The sequence below is a fragment of the Oryctolagus cuniculus genome, chromosome 1 (assembly GCF_051225735.1).
Source record: "Oryctolagus cuniculus isolate XC-2025 breed Fujian yellow rabbit chromosome 1, ASM5122573v1, whole genome shotgun sequence".
Taxonomy (NCBI): domain Eukaryota; kingdom Metazoa; phylum Chordata; class Mammalia; order Lagomorpha; family Leporidae; genus Oryctolagus; species Oryctolagus cuniculus.
In genome coordinates this window covers 761830-783440 of record NC_142867.1, presented here as the reverse complement: position 1 = coordinate 783440, position 21611 = coordinate 761830, and the positions used below count along the sequence as shown (strand labels likewise).

Sequence of the window (21611 nt, the reverse complement as noted above, 5' to 3'; positions counted from 1 at the left end):
GCCCCCATCTCCCCCACCAGCCTGCAGGTCCTGAGCCTGCTGTCACCGATGGCAGTCGTGAGCAGCTGGCCAGGGGCTGCCCGGGGAGAAGCTGCAGGGCACTGTCAGAGCCAGGCCGGCCTGAGCCGCCTGTCTGGGGCTCGGCGGGATCTGCCAGTCTGAGCAGCCTCCTTCCTACTCAAGGCACCCACAGCAGGGACTCGCCGATCGCCGTGCGCGTGGGCCGCCCTCGGCTGGCTCGGCTGAGCGGCGCGCAGGGAGGGTGGCTGGGCCTCACTGTTCACAAGGCTTTATTAGCACCCGCCAGAGCAGGCCTCGGCCTGCACGGGGAGCCGCCGGCCCTCACGGGGAGCCCCCGTTCTGAGCCATCTGCAGGTACTCCTGGTGCAGCCTGCCCTGCGCCTCGAAGAGCTTCTTCAGCTTCTTGGCTTGGCCTCGGCTCAGCTCCTTGCCTTCCGAGTCGTGAGTGGGCAGACCCTGCAGCGGGGCGGCCCCTGGTCAGCCACGCACGGCCCACCCCAGCCGGCCGAGGCCGAGCACTCCCACAGCCCGGGAAGGAGGAGGCCTTACGTTGTCATCAAACTTGGAGTACTTGTCACTTTCGGACAAGAACATCTCGCTGGGCGGGATCTTCATCCTGGCCAGCTTTGCCGCCTGGAACACAGGACGCAGGGTCACGGCCCCCGGGCCCCACGCGCGGGCTGCTCCCCCGTCCCAAGCAGGGCAGGGGTCCTCCGGGAGCAGCGGCACAGGGCAGGGCCCCGCGTAGCCGGCTGAGCCGTGGAGCACGAGGTCAGAGTGCACGTGCCCGGCAGCCCCCACCCCGGAAAAACGCACGCGCGCTACCTCCTGCTCCTGCTTCCTCCTGGCGGCCTCCTCCTTCTTCCTCCGCTTCTCGTCCTCAGCCTAGGGCAGCAGCACAGGACGGCGAGGGGCCTCACCAAAGGGCCTGGTGCAGGCTGACCTCACTGGGCCCTCCCCGCCCCACCCACTCCTCCCAGGACTCTCGCTGGCCCTGCTCTGGACACGGTGGGCAGCAGAGAAGCCCATCCTGGGAGGGGCGGAGTCACGTGGCGGCCAGAGACAGCTCTGCACCGGCTGACCCCGGGCACCCGGCCCAGGGGAGCCACTGCCTAGACAGGAGCGGGGCAGACGCCGCAGCCCCCTGGGACGTCCTGGTGTCGGACTGCTCTGGGCACAGGAGGGTCTTGGGAGGACGTGACAGGCGGTGGACTGGACGAGGCCACCAGGGAGGGAAGAGGGCCCTCAGACCTGCGGGTGGCGGAGGGGCAGGGCCTGCACCCTGAGGGCCCCTCTCTCCTGCCAGACAGCACGGCTCTGAGCACGGACTGTCCCACTGCCTGCACTGGCTGCTGAGGGTGAGGGTCTCTGAGTTGGGGGGGGGGGGGCCTGGGGGGCCCGCTGGAGAAGACGGCTCTCCTTCCTGGCTGCATCTGGCGCTGGACACTGGGACAGCAAATGAGCCCCCAGATGAGAACCCGGGGGACCAGGCCCCGGCAGGGCGTGGCCGGGCTCACTGACCCTCCTCTTCTCTTCTCTCTCCTTCAGTAGCGTGTTCCTGTCCACCAGCTTCACCACGGTCGGCAGCCCTGCGGAGCAGACGGCCCGTGAGAGCCCCGGGGCCCGGGGCCGCCTCACCGCCCTCACCGGCAGCACCAGCTCCAGGCAGGTCCCTCGGGCGAAGGCGGAAACACAGGCCTCCTGCACACGGGGACACTGGTGCTGTGGGGGCGGCTGCGGAGGCAGGGTCACAGGGAAGACCTCAGCTGAGGATGGACAGGTCCCGCGGCGCGGCGGGCTAGGCCGCAGCTTGGAACACACAGGAGAGCCGGGTTCAGTCCTGGCTGCTCCACTTCTGGTCCAGCTCCCTGCTAATGTGCCTGGGGAGGCAGCGGGAGACCCAAGGGAGCTCCTGGCTCCTGGCTCCAGACTGGCTCAGCCCTGGAAGCCCGGGTGAGCGCACTCTCGCTCTCAGCCACTCTGCCTCTCCAACAGGACACACTGGAGGCAGCCCTGGTGGCTGCCGGTCGGTGAGCGCCGGGGGCACTGCGGGGACCCGGCTGGGGGCTCCGCTCTGGGACTCCTCACAACACTCAGAATCGCCTGGGACTTCTCCCCGCGGCCTGTCCCCTCCGCCGTGTCCTCCTCGGCCACCCAGGCTCCCTGAAACACGGCCGACAGCGCAAGGGCCTCACCCACCTTCGTGGTCTTCCAGCCGCACCCCCAACTCGGGCAGGACCTCGTCCCGGAGGGTGTCAGTGAGCTGCAGAATCTCGGGGACTGTGGGCAGAAGACGAGTTCTGTCAGACACAGCGGGCCCAGGGCCGGGCCGGGCCAGGCCAGGACCAGAGGCGCCCGGCCAGCACCGCGGCCGGGACGCCACCTGATGCGCCGTCAGAAAGAGCCCCAAGTTCCCTGGTCGCTCTGGACGCTCCGAGAGCCGGGGGCAGCCCCCAGGTGCCCGGTGCCGCTCGAGTCCTGCAGGCTTGGCTGTTCTCACACCACGGCCAGGCCAGCCTGGTCCCGGGACTGTGAGCTCCATGGGGTCAGGGCTGGAGCTGTCCCAGGACCCCCGAGGGCAGGAGAGTGACGACTCGGAAGGCAAGGAGCTGAGCCGAGGCCAAGCCAAGCAGACTGCTGCCTGGCTCCGTGGGAGGTGGCTGCCCACACGCAGGTGGCCTGAGAGCCTGAGAGGGCGCAGGGCCAGCAGGATTTGCCGTGGCTCTGCCAGGAAGGTCCACACACTGCGCCAAAGGCCTGGGTGGGACCCAGACTGCCGGCGGCGGCCTCGGTCCGTGGGGGACACTCTCATCTCCAGGCCAGTTTCTCTGTGTGCATCAGAGACAGAACCAGTGGCCAGTGCCACCAGGAGCAGGGCTTCCTGTCGGGAGCAGTGGTCAGGGAATGCGGCCCCCGACAAGCCCCTGGTCCTGGGTGCACTCAGGAAGACTGGGCCCCAGCCACGCCCTCTGCCCACCCCCCCCAAGCTTCTCCGGGCGCTCAGGTTCCACCCCAGCCTCAGGGCTGATGGGACGGGGGCGGGGGGGGGGGACGACGACGCGAGGCCCTCACTGCCCTGGCCCCCAGGTATCCGAGTGGAGGCGGGTCCCTCTCCCAGAGCCTCTGGAGCAGCAGGACAGGAAACAAAGCCTTCTGTCCCCACAGCCGCTGCTCTCCAAGGAGCGGCCTTGACTCTGGAACCTGACCTTGTTCCCCAGCTTGCAGGACCCTGCACTGGGCAGCAGCCACCACCCCCGTGACAGGCCCAGGACCGCGACAGCAGCCACGCCTGAGCGTCTCCCCAGGTCTGAGCCCCCCCGGAGCAGTGCCCCTCGTGTCGGGTTCCTTGCTCTGCCCCAGCCACCCGAGGAGCGCCTGACCCTGGGGCACACATCGAGGCGGGAGCCCAGACGGCACACCCATTGGAGGGGAGCAAGACTGCACCCCGCACCACGGTGACACGCCTCCTGGGAGCTCACGGCCTCACCCCAGGCCTGCGCCACCCCAGCCCCGCCGTGACGGAACCCTCAGGGTAGGCCCCATGAGGCCTCCCCCAACCAGCCACACTCCCTGGAGGAATGGGGCCCAGGGGGTTGCGTGCGTCAGGCCTCTGAAGAGAGGGGAGGGGGCCGCCTCGCCCAACGCCGCGGGCCTCTGGGCACCTGGCCTCAAAGGTCTTCAGCCCCAGAAACTTCAAGGAGACTCCTCACTGCCCCACAGCCTCACAGGCCTGACCACGGGGCACACAGATCCAGGCTCCCCAGCGCCGCAGCGGCACAGCTCACAGCCCACGCTGGAGAGCACCAAAGTCCTGCCGGGGACGGCGGTAGACACGCGAGCTGGCTCAGCAGAGCCCCCAGGGGCCGCGGTGCTGCCGGAGGAGGCAGGTGGGCAGGGTCATGCCAGTCGGCAGAGGCTTCCCGGGTGGGGACTTCCACTGCAGCTGGGGCAGCTGCTTGGCGCAGTGGTGAAGGTGCCGGTGAGGGCGGGCACTGTGGCACCGCGGGCTACGCCATGGCTGCAACACTGCCATCCACGTGTCCTGGCCACTCCACTTGCGCTCCAGCTCCCTGCTAGCGCACCTGGGAGAGCTGTGGAGGACGGCCCCGGGCCGGGCCCTGCACCGTGTGGGAGACCTGGCCTCGGCCTGGCCCAGATCTGGCTGTGGGGCCATCGGGGGGTGAACCAGTGACGGAAGACCTTCCTCTCGCTCTTTGTCCCTCTGCCTCTCAAATAAATAAGATCAATCTTGAAACAACGCCACTTTCCGTGATCCTCATCACGGGGCCGGCACTGTGGTGCAGAGGGTGAAGCCTTGTGGTCAAGTGGCTGCTCCACTTCCGCTCCAGCTCCCTCCCCGCTGATGGCCTGGGAGAGCAGCAGCAGGTGGCCCAGGTGCCCAGGCCCCTGCCCCACGCAGGAGACCCAGACGAAGCCCCTGGCTCCTGGCTTTACCCGGCCCAGCCCCGGCCATGGCCATTTTTTAATTGGGAAAAAAAAAATTTTTTTTTAGATTTGAGCAATATAATTTGGTGGAATTCACATAAAACTAACTGTCTTAAAGGGAACAACTCCATCACATTAGTATACTGAGTGCTATCTCTCTACTGCTCTGGCTTTCAGTTAAATAAAAATACATTTTTGTTACAGATTTTATTTATTTGAACGTCAGAGTTACATAGAGAGGAAGAGAGAGATCTTCCATCTGCTGGTTCATTCTCCAGTTGGCCACAACGGCCAGGGCTCAGCCAGGCCAAACCCAGGAGTTTTATCCGGGCCTCCCACATGGGTGGCAGGTGCCCACGCCGTTGGGCCACCTTCCGCTTTTCCCAGGCCACTAGCAGGGATCTGGGTCTGGAAGTGCAGCAGCCAGGACTCAAACCGATGCCCATTTGGGAGGCCAGTGTCATAGGTGGTGGCTTTACCCGCTACGCCACACAGACCCCAAATTTTTAAAAACTTTTATTTGAAAGAGAGAGAGTCAGAGAGAACTCTCCATCCCCTGGGCCAGGCTGAGCCAGGAGCAGGGCACTCATCCCGGGTCTCCCGTGCAGTGGCAAGGCCCACCTGCTGCCTCCCAGGGTGCACAGCCGGTGAGGCCAGCTCCCTCCAGGCACCCCCGAGGCAGCTGAACCACTGTGCCAAATACGTGCTTGTCCCGGAAGTTGTAAAAACATTTTTAAAACTTCGAGAGCGAGGGAAAGTCCGACAGAGAGCACTCCGCCTGCTGGACCCACTGGTAAATGCTTACAACCGCTGAGCCGGGGCCAGGGCGCAGCCGGAAGCCCACAGCTCCATCTGGGTCTCCCCCGTGGCTGGCAGGCATCCAACCAGCTGAGCCTTCACCACGGCCTCCAGGTCTGAACCAGCAGGGCCCGGGGTCAGAGTGCAGCCAGAGCCGCGCTGGGTGCAGGTTCAGCCACCGCTGCTGGCGCCGGCACCCGCACGGCGTTGGTTCAGCTCCAACCTGGCTCCCTGCGGCTGCGTGTGGGGAGGCAGCAGAGGGCAGCCCAGGTGCCTGGGCCCTGCCGCCCGTGGGGGAGGACTGGGTGGAGTCCCCCACTCCTGGCTTCATCGGGGATGAACCAACAGGTGGAAGACACCTCGCTTTTTCTCCTTTCTGTCGCCCTGCCTTTCAAATAGATTGAGAAATAAATAAATCTTAAAAAAAAAAAAAAAAAAAAGAGTGGAACCAGATGTTGAACCCAGGTACTCAGATACGGGATGTGCTAGCTGCTTCTGTTTTTTTTTTTTTTCCTAAAACTTATTTGTTTGAAGGTGGAGAAACAGAGAGACAGAGGAGACTTCCATCCGCTGGTTCACTGCCCAGACAGCCGCCACGTGCGGAGTTCCTCCGCTGCCCGCAACAGCGGCGCCCCTGAGGCCTGGGGAAGCAGAGGTTGAGGGTCCAAATCCCTGGGCCCTGCACCCACTCGGGAGACCTGGAAGAAGCCCCTGGCTCCGGGCTCCGGCCTGGCCCAGCTCAGCTGTTGCAGCCATCTGGGGAGTGAACCAGCAGATGGAAGACCTCTCTCTCTGTGACTCTACCTTTCAAGTAAATTAAAAAACCAAAGCTCTTAGGACAGCAAGTACAACCTTAAACCGAGCCAAGCGGGGAGTCTGCGCGTCTCCCACGGAAGCCCCGGAGGACTGGCTCTGCTGCCCGCACGGCCGGCAGGCGCGGAGCCGAGACCTCTAGAGGCTGCCTGCTGGGACGTACGTCCAGGCTTAGCGCGCTGCCTGCTGGGTCTTGGGGCACAGTGACCACTGTCTCTCTGAGGTGCACGGGAAGCTGTTAGGCCGCATCCCTGAGCTGCGTGTCACTCACACGCCAGTGTGGACCTGCGTCCTCTGCTGCCTGCTAGGTCTTGGCGCAGAGGACGCCTCCTTCGGGCCCTGGACAGGAGCCGGGCTCCGCCTGGGGAGAGGCACTGGGAGAGGCGGGCTCCACCCTGGGAGCACTGGGCACTCCCGAGGGGGCAGCCCAGGCACGGCTGCCTCTGGGCAAGAATCCCTGCCGACAGGTAGGGCACCCAGCGGGAGCAAGGCTGTCCTGGCCATGGTCCCCGGACACGGCAGGACCCGCGCACTCAAGACGCGGTGACTGCTGTTGTCAGGAGAGGGAGCGCTGGGCCAGGGGAGCCCCATGGCGGACTGTGCGAGTGGACGCCACGCGCTGCGCTCCCACTGACCGCCAGCCCCAGCCCAGCCGACCCTTCTGCTCCAGGCCCCACACCAGGGAGGCCCCTCGGGGAGGCAGCCAGGCCGTTTGGCGCAGCATCTCCCAAGTCTTAAGCCACACGCACCTCAGGGACGTCAGAGGGCAAAGGGGCGGCTGCGCAGGGATGGCGAGGCACGTCTCGGCAACACCAAGTACAAGGCGCTCGCCCGCTACAGCCATGAGCAGCGACCCCGGGAGTGCCAGCTTCCCCGCAGGAATGCGGGCCGGCAGGGCAGCACACACCCAGTGCAGGGGCAAGGCCGAGCAGGCCGGGCCTTGTCCCACGCCTCTGCCACCGACGACTGCAGGCAAAGAAGCCCCGGCCCTACCCCCTCAGCAGCGCCACGTCGGGGTCCTGCCCACAGCGGGCATCTGTGGCTGCCAGGCACGGCCGCGCCGGTCCTCACCTTTTTTCTCGCGGGCGATCCTCCGCACTCCTTCCCGGAACTCCGACAGCACCTGCAGGTAGGGCATGACCGTGGCCTCGAGCTGCGGGGAGAGGCTCAGGTTCACGCAGGGAAGTGCGCCGCCTTGTACTTACGCTCAGACTGGCGCCCGGCAGCACGCGGCACGGCACAGGTCCACACTGGCGTGCGAGTGACGCGCAGCTCAGGAACGCGGGCCCGACAGAGCTTCCCGTGCACCTGCGGCGGGACGCGTGGTCACTCTGCCCCACAGCAAACGCGCGGTCTCGGGGGGTTCTCTAGGAGCACAGGCTGGACGCAGAGCCGGGCCGTGCCGGCGTCTGGTCAGCGGCCACACCCGTGCTTGTGTCCTGGGGGGCGTGTGGGGCCATGTGGGGCAGTGGTTAAGCTGCGCCCCGTACCAGCTGCTTGTGGGCCGCTATGCCTTCCACTCAGCTTCCCAACAACTGTGCCTGGGAGGCAGCGAAGACGGCCCCCAAATATTCGGGAGGCGCAGTTGGAGTTCTAGGCTCCTGGCTTCCCAGCTCTGGCTGTCGCAGCCGTTTGGGGAGTGAAATCAGTGGACGGAAGCTCGCTCTCTCATTCTGCCTTTCCAACACATGAATGGAGCAAATCTTTAAAGTTACACATGTCCATGCGCTGCCTGCTGCCTGGACACACAGCACCGACACAGAGACCGGTTCCCACAGCCACGGCGGGGACCAGGCGCCCATCGCAAAGTCACGCCACTGAGCGCAGCAGCCCAGCGGGACTCAGTCTCTGTGAAGAGCCTTTGAATTACATTTCTCTCACTGCTAGGGGGTGAAACAGGCTTTCTGCTGTTATTTTATTTAAAAAAAATTTTTTTTAAATTAATTTATTTATTTGAAAGGCAGAGTAACAGAGAGGAGACAGAGAGAGAGGGAGAGAGAGAATTGAGATCTTCCATCCGCTGGTTCACTTCCCAGTGGCTGCAATGGCTGGAGCTGGGCCAGGCCACAGCCAGGAGCTCCTTCCAGGTCCCCCACGCAGGTGCGGGGCCCAAGCACCTGGGCCACATTCTGCTGCCTTCCTGGCACAGCAGGGAGCTGGACTGGAAGTGGAGCAGCCAGGACTCCACTCGGTGCCCACTCGGGATACGGCATCACAGCTCCCACTGAGCCCCAGCTCCACCCCCTCCCTGCATGTGCCGTCCGTCAGGGCTGGTGAGCAGACTGAAACAGGAACTGGGGGGAGCTGCCAGGGCCAAGGCGCCTCCAGCCCGGGGTGCAGCTCCCTGGGGCCCAACCTCGCACAGAGGCCGCCAGCCTTGCAGCCGCCGGACTGGCCTCAGGTCCCCATCTGCAGCCACTCGGGCTCTCAGGAGAGCCGCAAGGGTCTCTCCAAGTTGGCCTGGGTCTGGTGACCCCTGGCCATCAAAATGACCATGCTCAGGCACCTGGCCATGTGGGTAACACCAGAGGCCCAAGATGTGGCTTCATTTGAGTCGCCATGGCCATGAAACGTCTGTCTTGGGCCTCATGGCTGACTTCCGGGGGGCCGCCGGGGTCTGACGTGCCGCCCACAGCCATGGCAGCACTTCACATTAAGACACGTCCTGGGGCCCCTGCACAAGGACACAGAAGCTGTGTAGGTTCTTTCTGTAAAGTACCAAGGGGGTTGGTGTTGTGGCCTAGTGGGCAAAACTGCTGCCCATGACGCCAGGACCCCACACGGGTGCTGGGATGCCAGTTCGTGTCCCGGCTGTGCCACTTCCAATCCAGCTCCCTGCTGATGGCCTGGGAGAGCAGCAAACATGGCCCAAGTGCTTGGGCCCCTGCACCCTTGTGGGAAACCTGGACGAAGCTCCCAGCTCGGGGTTTTGGCCTGGCCCAGCCTGGCTGTTGTGGCCCTCTGGGAAGTGAACCAGTGGACGAAGACATCTCTCTCTCTCTCTGCCTCTCTGTTAACTCTGCCCTTCAAATGAATCAAACTTTAAAAAGAGAAAACAGCTACGTGAGGGGGAGCTGGCAGTGAGGATTCTGGCAGAGGGCCCCGAAGCCATGCCCTGCGGGGTGGCGAGCTGCTGACGCCACACGGCTGCAGCCCAAGCAGCACAGAGGCCGCCCAGCCAGGCGGTGTCCCGGGAGGAGCTGCACACGGCGCGGATGGTCAGCGACCGAAGCCCCACCCCACGCTGACCCCACCCTCCGCACCCAGAGCTGGCGCTGACTCAGCCAGAGGCTCAGGCTGCAAGGGTCCGGGCTGCACGGCCCCAGCGCCCTCTCTGTATGTCCAAGGCTTGAGAGTAAGAGACGCCCACGAGACGCCAGGGGAGCCGGAGCAGGGAGGCGCGCCTACGGGCAGATTCCGAGGCCCCGGAGCAGCCCCTGGGCCCAGCGGCCCTACTTACGTCCAGGCTGTGTCCAGGCCCTCCGACGGGGAAGCCCAGGGAGCTTTCCTCTTCAATGGCCCCGAAGACCTAGGAAAAGAAGCAGACTTCAGGGGCCGGCGCTGTGGCGTAGCGGGTAGAGCCGCCACCCGCAGTGCCGCGTCCCACGCGGGATGGAGTCCCAGCTGCTCCACTTCCAATCCAGCTGCCTGCTGTGGCCTGAGAAAGCAGTAGAAAGCACACAGGCCCCTGCACCTGCGTGGGAAACCTGTTAGAAGCTCCTGTCTCCTAGCTTTGGATTGCCCAGCTCCAGCCAGCGCGGCCATGCGGGGAGTGACCAGTGAGGGGAAGACCTCTCTCTGTCTCTGCCGTTTCAAGTAAAATAAATAAAGGTCTTAAAAAAGAAGAAACAGACTTCAGCCGCACGCAGGGCCGCTCCTGGGATGAGCACAGCCGGCGAGCCCAGGAGCCGCCCCTCTGCTGGAGCCCACGACCGGGAAGGGGAAGAAGGTGCAGCTCTGGGCCCGGCACTGTGGCGGAGTGGGCATCCCACGTGGGCGCCAGCTTTAGTCCCGGCTGCTCCACTTCCGATCCAGCCCCCTGCTGTGGCCTGGGAGAGCAGTAGAAGATGGCCCAGGTCCTTGGCCCCTGCACCCACGTGGGAGACCTGTAAGACACTCCTGGCTCCAGGTCAGCACAGCTCTGGGCATTGCGGCCAATTGGGGAGTGAACCAGCAGGTGGAAGACCTCCCTCCCTCCCTCCCTCCCTCCCTCTCTCTTTCTCTCTCTCCCTCTACCTCTCTGTAACTCTGCCTTTCAAATAAATAAATAAATCTTTAAAAAGTACAGCTCTGAACACCCAGAACCCAGGCCCGAGGTGTCCTCATGTGCAGCTGGGCGAGTCCGGGCCGAGCTCTGGCCACCTCCCCAGGCTGTGGTCGCCAGAGCCCAACAGGCAGAGGGCCAGGCAGCAGGCACCTGAGGTCCCACAAGCCTCGGGGCGCCGCCCACGGCACGCACAGCGGTGCTGAGGAGCCAGGCTGCACAGGTATCGGGGGTCTAGGCCACAGGGGCGGCGCCCGGCTCACCTTGAGCAGGTGCGTCAGGTACTGGGCGACACTCTGCAGCAGGCCGCGGTTGGGCCTCCTCTTCGCGGCCTTCCGGGCCGCCATGTAGAGGTTGCACTGGCTGACCAAGGCCCGCAGCTCTTCCATGACGGTGCGAGTGTCTACATTGTCACACAAGGCTTTGTGTACCGCCGCCTTCTTGTCGTAGAAGCTGACCGAGACAGGAAGCAGCACGAACGGTCAGGCCAGACACCGCACTGTGGACGCCCTCCACGAGGTCCAGCGGCCCGAGGGCTGCTCGTCAGCAGGCACAGCATCTGCCCGGGGGACCCACGCCACCAGGGCCCCCAGAGCAGACGAGCCCCAGGGGGAGGGCAGCCCAGGGGGGGGAGGGCAGCCCAGGGGGAGGGAGGGCCTGAGGGAGGGCACCCGGGGGAGGGCATCCCAGGGAGAGGTCGGCCCCAGGGAGAGGGCAGGCCTGGGGGAGGGTGCCCAGGAGAGGGTGCTGCCACCTTACCTGTGACTCAGCACGGCCTCCTCCTCCTCCCACTTCTCGAACTGGCCGGCAGCGTCCACCGGGGCTCGCAGGAGGTCCTTCACATTGAGGAAGAACTCCTGGAAACGGGAGACTCGGTGAGCAGGCAGGCGCCCTCACCCCGCCCCCGCCCTGGACTGCGGTGCCCAACGCCATGCATGTGTCCGCGAGAGAAGGTGCAGGCCGCAGTGGACACACTCCGCCCGCGGCAGCTGGACTCACGTTCAGGAACCTCTCGTACTGGAGCGCCGACTCCATGGTGTTGCTGGAGTAGTCCAGCGTGTCCTTCCAGGAGTGCAGGAGGAAGGCCAGCCGCAGCTGCCGCGCTGCAGGAGACCGCGGCCCTCACTCCACAGTCCGGCCCCCGCCCGAGCCCCCACGGCCTCCTCACTCTCCGGCCCCGGCCCTGAGCCCCCACGGCCTCCTCACTCTCCGGCCCTGGCCCCCACCCCGAGCCCCCACGGCCTCCTCACTCTCCGGCCCCCGCCCCGAGCCCCCACGGCCTCCTCACTCTCCGGCCCTGGCCCCCACCCCGAGCCTCCATGGCCTCCTCACTCTCCAGCCCCTGCCCTGAGCCGCCGCGGCCTCCTCACTCTCCGGCCCCTGTCCCGAGCCGCCGCGGCCTCCTCACTCTCCGGCCCCGGCCCCCGCCCCGAGCCCCCATGGCCTCCTCACTCTCCGGCCCCGAGCCTCTGCGGCCTCCTCACTCTCTGGGCCCCACCCCGAGCCGCCACGGCCTCCTCACTCTCTCGCCCCAGCCCCCACCCCAAGCCTCTGAGGCCTCCTCACTCTCCGGCCCCTGTCCCGAGCCGCCGCGGCCTCCTCGCTCTCCGCCCCGGCCCCCCAAGCTGCCGCGGCGCCGGGTGGGCCCGCTCACCTGAGTGCTTCTGCAAGGCGTCTTTAATGGTGATGAAATTCTTCAGGGATTTGGACATCTTGCAGCCCGCGATCGTCAGGTGGCCCGTGTGCAGGAAGTACCTGACCCAGCAGTCGTTTTCAAAGTAGGCCTGCAGGAGACGTGGGGAGGCTGCGGCCACCGCGGCACGAGGGCCACTGCCGGCTGGGCGTGGTGTGGGGGCACCGCACCCCCGCCTGCTGGCCTGCCAGGAGCTGCGCGCTGCCTGCGTGGGGCCGCCCCGGGCAGCGGACACGGCTGGCTCACACCGGCCTGTCTGCACCGTGGGAAACCAGAATTCCACCAACCCACCCAGAGGCAGGTGTCAGGTTCCATCAGGAAAGGCCGGGGCGAGGGGGTGGCGCTGTGACACAGCGGGTAAAGCTGCCACCTGCAGTGCCAGCATCCCATGAGCGCCAGTTCAAGTCCCGACTGCTCCACTTCCGATCCAGCTATGGCCTGGGAAAGCAGTAGAAGACGGCCCCAGTACTTGGGCCCCTGCCCCTGTGTAGGAGGCCTGGAGGAAGCTCCAGGCTCCTGGCTTCAGGTCGGCCCAGCTCCAGCTGTTGTGGCCATCTGGGAAGTGAACCAGCAGATGGAAGACCTCTCTCTCTGTCTTTCTGTAACTCTGATTAAATAAATAAATCTAAGAAAAAAAGAAAGGCCGGGGCTGGCTCTCGCCTGGCACTGTGGTGAACAGCATGCTCCCCCCTACCTCTGACTGTGCCAGCTCATTGTCGTGGTGGGGGAACCGCAGGTCAAACCCTCCTCCGTGAATGTCCATCGAAGCTCCCAGCAGGGTGCCCGCCATGGCGGAGCACTCGATGTGCCATCCTGGACGCCCCTGCAGAGACCCAAGCGGCCCGTGGTGACCTGCGTGGCTCACCAAGGCCTCCGCTGCTCCAAGGCAGGGACCTTAACCCCTGCGACCCAGGGCGGGAGTCTGGCCTGGGGGCTGGGCCGCCAGTGCCCACAGCAGCACATGGGCCGGCACCTGGCTCTGCTCCTCACCCCAGCTCTGCTAATGCAGACCTGGGAGGCAGCAGTGGTGGCCCCAGTGCCTGGGGTCCTGCCTCCTGGATTTGGTCCCAGCTGGGCCGCTGTGGGCATCTGGGGAGTGAATCAGCAGACAGGAGCTGTCTCTCTGCCTTTCAAATAAACTAAAAATCCCTCTGAACTGTATTGGAACAGGTGTTAAACTGCACAAGTGGAAAGCCTAAGGGATGGGGCCGGCACCTGTGGCCCCGGCATCCCTCACGGCACCGATTCGAGTCCCGGCTGCTCCACTTCCAATCCGGTCCCTGCTGATGCACCTGGGAAAGCAGCAGAAGACGGCCCCAGTGCCTGGCCCCTGCACCCGCGTGGGAGACCCAGAGGAAGCTCCTGGCTCCAGCATGGCCCAGCCCTGGCTGCTGCAGCCATTTGGGGAGTGCACCAGAGGGCAGAAGACCTACCTCTCTCTGTCATTCTGCCTTTCAACTCAATGACATACGTCTAAACAAACAGCAGAGAAGAACCCAAGGGGCACTCTCTCCCGTAAAGTTCAAAGCAGCCTCTGCTGCAGCCTGAGTCACTTCCAGAGCCCCCGCCCCCGCCCCAGGCACTGGCGATGGCACTGCTGTCCCAGGGAACAGCCGGCAACGCGGCCCGGAGGGCAGGCGAGCGCCAGAGGCCCCGGCTCTGCCAGGCAACGCCCTCAGGCCCGGTGCTGCTCACCTTGCCCCACGGGCACGGCCAGGATGGCTCCCCGGGCTTGGAGGCCTTCCACAGCGCGAAGTCGTTGGGAGAGCGCTTCTCTCTCAGGCAGTCTGCCGAGACGCTCAGGTCACCTGTGCGGGGGACAGGGACTCAGGACACCCAGCCCCAGCCTTGCACGCCAGCATGCGAGCGAGCCCTGGGAAGCCACACCCCCACCCTGGCCCCGTGGCCTCTTCCGGCTCTGCCAGGAGCCACAGTGTGCCGGGCGGGAGCGGGGGCAGCTCGCAGGGCCACGGCTCAGGGATCCCGGCTCACACAGAGGGACCCCTGAGGCTGCTCCAGGACGCACAAGGAGCTGAGCCGCGGGGAGAGCGGGCACTCAGCTCCTGTGGGCACGGGGCTGCTGGCCCCTGGCACCGGCTCTTACAGGAGCGAGACACACGGACACGAGACACCTGGCCCACGGCCCGCAGCCCGCGGGGTGCAAGGTGGGCAGAGCCCCTGCAAGGAACGTGGCGTCACCACAGGGAGTTTCTCTGGCAAGCAGGGGCCAGGACTGAGCCCAGCCCTGGCGGGCAGGGACCGCGGGCCTTTCCTGCGTGCTGGCGCCCCCTTGTGGGGAGCCCCGCGGCAGCAAGGGCCAAGCCACTGCCAGGGCCCCGGCTGTGGCCTCCAGGAAGCGCCGGGCTCCATCAAACCCAAGAGGACACTGGGAAACACAGGCGTGCACTGCCGTAGGACGCTCAGGCCAGGGAGTCGCCGTCGCCCTGGGCCCAGGAACATTACGGTATCACTTCCGTGCACTGGTCTGCAGGTTCGACGTGAGCACGGCTACGCACGAAGCTTCGTGCCCGATTTTTTTTAAACGTATTTTGCAAGAAGTTAGGACAAAGGCTCATCCCCCTTCTCCCACCCAGAGCCCCCGCGGCCACTGCCGATGCTCATGCCCACTTCAGACCACACGGCCCCTCCTCTCCTCTGGCCTCGTCGCTCCCCCGCCCCCACAGCTGTGCTCGGCTCAGCCCTGCCCGCCAGGTGCCTCCTGCCCGGCGGGAGCGCTCAGGGCCCGAGGCTGCGCCTGCCCGTGCCACCACCCGTCTGTGCCAGTTAGTGGCACAGCCACACAGCACCATGCTCCCCGGCTGCCCTGGGGGCGGGGTGGTCACATGGCGGGGGCAATGTCCCGCCCGCCTGCAGCTCTGCTGCCCGGCCACACCTGTCCTACAGGCAGTGGGCGAGCAAACGGGTCCCAGAGCACATGGCGTTTCAGAGCGAGAACAACGCAGCTGGGGCCAGGCAGCGAGGCGCTGGGGCTGTTCCTGCGGCCTTCAGAGCGGCCCCCTGCCCGGACCCCGAGGGCCCTCCCGCCCAGCCCCGCCTCGCCTGCCCTCTGCCCGGCTCTCGCCCTGCAGTGCCTGCTCTGTTCGCTAAGGGCTTTTAGAACAAGATCGCAAGTCATGCGCAGTTTGTGTCCTGATTTTTTTTTTTCTTTTAAATTTGAAAGGCAGGGAGAGAAATTGTCCACCTGCTGGTCACTCCCCAAGTCCTACGAGGCCAGGGGCCGGGAGCCAGCACGCTGGCGCGGGTACGGCTGCCCCAGCACCGACACCTGGCCCGGGTTTGCTGCGAGGCTGCGGGGAGCTGTCGGTTCTCTCTCCTGCCTCCGTGACGCGACAGCGCTCGGCCTCGTGAGCGCGTGCACTTCATCTCCTCTCCCCCCACCAGGCAGCTGCTGCTTGCCCAGCTCTGCTGACTGCACACTGGGCTCGTCAATCCTCGCTTCTTAACGACACACGAGTGCCGCGGCTGGCGCAAGGCGACCTCCCGGCTGGGTGCGCACTTGGCGGCGCCGTCCAGCTCTCTGCCCCGCGAGGGCGCGGCATGGGCACGGCAGAGGCTCCCCGCAGCGGACAGACCTGCAGCCCCACAGGCCCTAGGCGCACCCTCCCGCCCCAGGCAGTGCTCCGTGCGTGTCACACACACAGGACACTGTTTGGGACGCCCGAGTGCCGGCTCTGCTTCCAGCTCTGGCTGCCGCACTTCAGGCCCTGCGGGCCGGCAGCAGATGGTTCAGCCGGACCCTGCCACCCATGTGGGAGCCCAGATGCCTGCCGCCTGGCCCGGTCCTGACCGTGGCAGACGCCTGGGGAGACCGGCAGACAGCTCTCCGTCTGCACCGTCTCTCCCTGCGGCTCTGCCTTTCCTGTGCGGTAAATCCGACTCTGCTTCCTGGTAATGCGTCCTGAGAGGTGGCAGACGATGGCTCAGCCGCCCACGCAGGACACCCGACGGCGCGCTGGGCTCCTGGCTCTGGCCTGGCCCAGCCCCAGCCGTTGAGGCCATCTGGGGAGTGCACCAGCGGACACAGGCTCCGCGTGTCTCTGACTCTGCCTTTCAAGTAGATGAAAGGAAACCAACAGGAAAACAGCACAAAACCAAACAGCGAGCCTCACACTCGGCCACTCCCGAGGCCCCGCGGGCCAGCAGCGGCTCCGGGGACGCGTGGTTCGCGCGCGCGGCTTTTCTTACCTTCCCCTTCCTGAAGGGCCGCCTGGTCACCCACGGCTTCGGGCACCAGCTTCCCGTAGGAGTGTTTCTCACTGGAGGCAAACTTCGCTGTGTCGAAGTAGACGGAGCCGTTGGAAACATAGCTGGAAACCACGAAGAACGGGGACTCGTGGGACCGCGGGGACAGCCTGCGGAGCCCTCAGACCTCGGCTGCGCCCTGCTCTCGGCGGCGGCGGCAGCAGCACAGACAGCAGGTACCACCCAGCCTGACCGCCCCGCCTCTCTGAGTCTGTCCTCTGCCCCTGCATGGCCCAGCACAGCGTTACAAGCCTGCCGCTTACTTCTGCCCGGTCCCCTCTGGCCTTGGGCTTGCCCACACTGCACACTGGGCACACAGCCTTGTGCCACCCAGCAGATCTGCATCGAGGGGGAGGCCGCACCATCGGCCCAGGCCTGAGCTGCTCTGGGCAGCACGCACGGGGGGTCTGGTCACTGCAGCTCCTGCCTGCCTCATCCCCTGGCCGGGTGGCAGGGAGGCGGCCCCAGGCCCCCAAGCCTCACCGGGTGCTGTGCCCAAGCAGGGTCCAGCAAACAGGCGCTGAGAGCCACAGACGCTGGGCTGTGAGCCCTGCTGGAAACGCCAGCTGCAGAGACGCGCGGGCCGAGCGGCCGAGCCGGGAGCCTGAGGCCCGGGAGGCCCAGCACTCACCCATAGCCGTTGTCCACGATCTTCTGGACGAAGCTGATGATCTCCGGCACATACTCGCTCACCCGGGTTAAGACGTCTGGGGGGAGAACCTGTGGGTGGCGAGGCAATGTCCTGGGGGTTTCCCTCCGAAACCTGCGACCTCGGAACCACGCCGCAGGGAGCACCGACTCAGACAGCAGGAAGCCCCCGTGCCCCGTGGTCCTCGGGCGTCTCAGCCCTGCAGGCACCCGAGCCCCCGAGCCAGGTCCCCTGATGCCCGCCTCAGGGAACAGCCCCAGCCTCACAGCCGTCTCTCCCCTCTGCCCCACCAGAGGCCCCTGGGAACAGTAAGGACTGCGCCCTGTGGGAGCCCTGGGCCCCGAGCTTCTGGGCAGCCACACGGGCCAGGCGTGGAGACAACACAGGAAAAGCCTTCCTGCCTCGTGGCTCAGGCTCAGGGCGGACTGAGCCACTCCACTGAGCCGGCCAAGGGAAGCGGTGTAGCCCACCACAGGCCCCACGTCACCAGGGGCCGGGACCACGGCGAGGCACTCACGTTCAGGGCCTCCATGTCCTTGTGGAACTCCGCCTCCCAGAACCTGGGCAGCGTGGAGAAGATGGAGTTGTCAGTGACCTCACTGCCAAACCTGGCGTCCAGCCACTCGGAGAGCAGGTCCTTGGCTTCCTCCAGCAGCACCTAGAGAGAGAGGCAGACACCCGGGCATGGGCGCCGCGCCCCACGCCGGCACACCGAGCCCTAAGACGCGCAGCCAGACACGGGCGTGGGCGCCGCGCCCCACACCGGCACACTGAGCCCACAGACGTGCAGCCAGAGTCGCCAGCTCCCGGCTGGATGGCTACAGCCGCCTCCAGCCGGCGCTGTGGGTGTGACAGGCGTCCCCACGGAGCTCCCGCTGGAAGGCAGACGCCAGTCCCCCACCATGCACGGCGGCATCTGGGGCTCTGCGTGACCTGGAGCAGGGTCAGGGTCACAGCCCAAGGCCAGAGGTCCGAGGTGAGTCAGGGGACAGGGTGGCTGTGGCCGGAAACACGACAAACGCCCCACAATAAAACCTCCCAGGCTGGGACCCCCCCAAACATCCACGCACACACACTCCTACTCTGAGGGTGGGGAGCTCATGGCTCCTGGCTCCAGCCTGGCCCAGCCCTGCCATTGCAGCCATTTGGGGAGTGAACCAGTGGGTGGAAGATCTTGATCTATCATTCTGGCTTTCAAATTGAGAGAGAGAGGGAAGGAGAGGGAGGGAGAGGGAGGGAGAGGGAGGGAGAGGGAGGGAGGGAGGGAGGGAGACGCTCTAAAACCAAGGGGGACCCGAGGCTGCGAGCTGCATCCCCTGCACCCGCTCCCTGACCCCACCCCACAACGCAGGAAGAGCCTGGCAGACGCAGACCCGTCTGTCGTGGGTGTGGCAGCCCGCGGGACCACAGCAGACAAGTCTCCATCCTTCATCAGCGACCCTGACCCCAGAACAACAGAGCCACAGCCTCCTCTGCCGGGTGCTGCCCAAGCTGAGCACAAACCCACCTGCAGCCAGCCGCGGCCTCCACTCTGCAATAGGGAAGCCCCCGCGCCCTGCTCCAGGCCAGGGGGGAGGCGGGAGGAAGGCATGTGAGGTGCACGGCCCAGGGGCACAGCCGCTCAGACCAACCTGACCCAGAGGCGAGAGCCGGCATCCCCCCAACAGACCCAAGGCCACTCGCAGCAGCTCCTCTACCAGGAAAATCCTGCGACATACCCCAAGGGGGGAAAAGTGGCTCGAAGGCGCAGGGCAAGCTCCAGGAGACGTGGCAGGAGGCTGGGGGGCCCGGCGGGGTAAAGAGACCCCAGGACCGTGCCCAGTGCCCTGCTTCTGATCCGGCCCCCCTAAAGTGCTTGGGAAAGCAGCAGACGATGGCTCCAGTAACTGGGCCCCTGCACCCACGTGGACACCTGGATGGGGTTCCTGGTTCTGCTTTGGCCAGCTGATGTGGCCACTTGGGGAGTGAACCAGAGGATGGAAGATCTCTCCTTCTCTCTCCCTATCACTCTGCCTTTCAAATAATAAGTAAATAAATAAAAAAAAAAAACTGATAACGCCCCTCGCTGGGCTCCCAACAGAGACGGAGCAGGATGCTGGATTGGAAGCGGATCAGCTGGGACACAAACCGGCGCGCACCTGGGAAGCTGGCAGTGCAGGCAGCGGCTTCACCCGCTACGCCACAACACTGGCCCCGGAACAATTTCTTGACACATCTCCTGTGGGGAGCAACTCGGACTAGACTAAGTTACTGGAATTAAGACTTATTCTATGCATCTGCTCTCCCACAATATGGCGCTGGGAGAAGAGAAAACAGCTTCTACACAGCTGCCTCCAGTTCAACCAATAAACTGTAGGACCTGCTCCTGATTGGAGGAGAGCAGCGTACTCAGCGTGTGGGTAGCAGAGTTGGGATTGGTGGAAGAGGACTATAAAGGAGGAGAGAGACAACATGCAGGAGGAACATCTAAGAGGAACATCTGAGGGAACACCTGTGCAGCCCCCGAGAGAGCCGGCCGGCGGTGTGCCGCTCCCCCGCGGAAGTGGGGAATGTGGCAGGGGGAACCGCCCTTCCATGGAGGTGGAAGGGACAGTAGCCAACCCGGGAAGAACCAGCAGCAAACCCGGGGAGGGCCGAGCAGACCAAAGAACAGCGCAGGGTCCTGTGTCGTTTCTCCACGAAGACGGGGAGCGACATAATGGTGCCGTGACTCGGATATGAAGCCTAGGCAGGGCTTAGTGTCGTTCCTCCATGAAGAGGGGGAGCGACATAACGGTGCCGTGACTCGGATAGGAAACCTAGGCAGGGTTTAGTGTCGTTCCTCCACGAAGAGGGGGAGCGACAATCTCCCAAAACTTAGGAGACACAGCGAGCAGACACCTGCACAGCAGTCACGATGCTGCTCGGGGCAGCAGGCCCCGTGGCGTGGCTCGGGCGCCTGGGTCGAGGCCCAGCCACTGCACGTCTCTGCCCCAGCTTCCTGCTAACGCACCTGGACACACCTGATGACGACCCTCGAACTCAGGTTCCTGCCACCCAAGAGGTAAACCCAGGTGGAGCTCCCGGCTCCCGGCCTCGGGCTGGCCTGGCTCTGGCCACTGCAGGCACTTGGGGAGAGGCATGAAAGGTCCCTCGCTCTCTTCCTCTCTCTCTGCCTTTCCAGTGAAATGAAAATAGCAAAAACTTAAAGCAACAGCAATAGATCAAACACGCTGTATCTGTCAGGAGACGTCGCCGGCAGCCACTGGTGCTGGGGTCTCACAGCCCACGTCAGGGCCTGGCCTGAGTCCCAACTACTCTACTTCCAATCCGGCCCTCTGGGAGGCAGCCTGGGAGGCAGCGGGTGATGGCTCGAGTATGTGGGTCCCTGCCACTCACGTGAGACACGTGCAAGGAGCTCTGGGCTCCCGGCCTTGGCCTGGACCAGCCCTGGCTGCTGTGGGCATCTGGGGAGTGAACCAGCAGACAGAAGATTTCTGTCTCTTTCTCTCTGCCTTCCAAATAAAATGAAATAATTAAAAATAAATAAGCCGCAAATAAAAATCGAGTAGCTCCTAAGTCATCCCCTGAGGCCAGCATCACCCTCACAGCAAAACCAGAGACCCCAGCGAGAAAGCAACAGGTCAACACGAGCGGGAACCCGCAGCCGAGGACCAGCCCGGTGAGCCTGGCGACGCAGCGGGAACCGCCCAGGCCATGAGGCTGGTTCAACACGGGAGCATCCGCACACGGAGTCCGTGGCAGCCCCGTGAGCAGATGGCGGCAGGAAGACACCCGGCAGAGCCCAGCCTCTCCTACACAGGAGACGCTCTGAGTACAGCAGGCACGCGGGGACCTCCTCGGCCTGGTATTAGGGCGGTGACACGTGGCGCCCGCGAGGGCCAGGACCAGGCCAGGGCGAGCCCGCGCTTCCTCTCCCATCTGCAGGAAGCCGAGCAGCGCCGTGTTTAACCACGGATGCGCACCGTCTCCGCGGAAACCCCAGGGCGGACCAGCAGACTTCCAGACAAACAAGTCCGCGTGGCGCACAGGCTCACGTACCCCGAGCGCTTGCCTGTCGCACACCAGTGAACGGGCAGAATTCAAAGTTAACGTGATACCGGGGCCGGTGCTGAGCCACGGCCTCGGACGCCGGCATCCCACGTGAGCACAGGTTCAAGTCCTGCTGCTCCGCTTCTGGTCCAGCTCCCGGGAACGCTCCTAGGAAAGCAGTGGACGATGCCCACGTGCCTGGGCCCCTGCAGCCCCGCGGCAGACCCGGGAGAAGCTCCTGGCTCCCGGCGAAGATGAACACTGGGCAAACAAGCACACCAAAAGAAGGCCCACATCACGTGCCGTCAGGGGACGCAGGCGCAGACAGCCGGACACCACCAGGCGCTGTCACAGCGGCCGAAACGCCTACCGCACAACGCCGGCTGCACGCCGAGCATAGGAGCGCTCGCTGGCGGCTCGGCCGCTTCTCACGAGACCGCCCGGTCTGGCCCCGCCACCCGGCGACCACGCTGCTGGGTACCCACTCAGAGCTGAGAAGCCAGACCCAGGCAAAACCCCGCCCGGGGCGCTGACGGCAGCTTTCCCGCCGCTGCCAGGAAAGGAAGCGACCAAGGCGCCCTCCGGTGAGGGGATGGCGAGGACACCCGACAACGGGCGTGGAGCGGTGCCCG

General features: G+C 65.2%; 1 protein-coding gene across 7 annotated transcripts in view; it reads right to left on the bottom strand.

Moving 5' to 3' along the window:
- Positions 1–273: 273 nt before the first annotated feature.
- Positions 274–21611, bottom strand: part of CARS1 (cysteinyl-tRNA synthetase 1) — a 36853-nt gene continuing 15515 nt past the window's right edge. For 4 of the 7 annotated variants that reach the window (XM_070057370.2, XM_070057418.2, XM_070057311.2 and 1 more), the window contains 16 exons: positions 17465–17605; positions 16930–17018; positions 16242–16363; positions 13731–13843; positions 12730–12858; positions 11997–12126; positions 11342–11445; positions 11102–11199; positions 10606–10795; positions 9539–9607; positions 7150–7231; positions 2221–2301; positions 1543–1610; positions 847–906; positions 571–654; positions 274–477 (listed from right to left, as the gene is read on the bottom strand). In XM_070057370.2, coding sequence (XP_069913471.2) covers positions 343–477; positions 571–654; positions 847–906; positions 1543–1610; positions 2221–2301; positions 7150–7231; positions 9539–9607; positions 10606–10795; positions 11102–11199; positions 11342–11445; positions 11997–12126; positions 12730–12858; positions 13731–13843; positions 16242–16363; positions 16930–17018; positions 17465–17605 — 1695 coding nt within the window. In that variant the 3' untranslated portion in view covers positions 274–342. Of the gene's footprint in view, positions 478–570; positions 655–846; positions 907–1542; positions 1611–2220; positions 2302–7149; positions 7232–7283; positions 7387–9538; positions 9608–10605; positions 10796–11101; positions 11200–11341; positions 11446–11996; positions 12127–12729; positions 12859–13250; positions 13844–16241; positions 16364–16929; positions 17019–17464; positions 17606–21611 lie in introns of all 7 variants that reach the window. The other 3 variants (XR_011382309.2, XR_016215657.1, XM_089306866.1) reach the window with 2 other exon arrangements.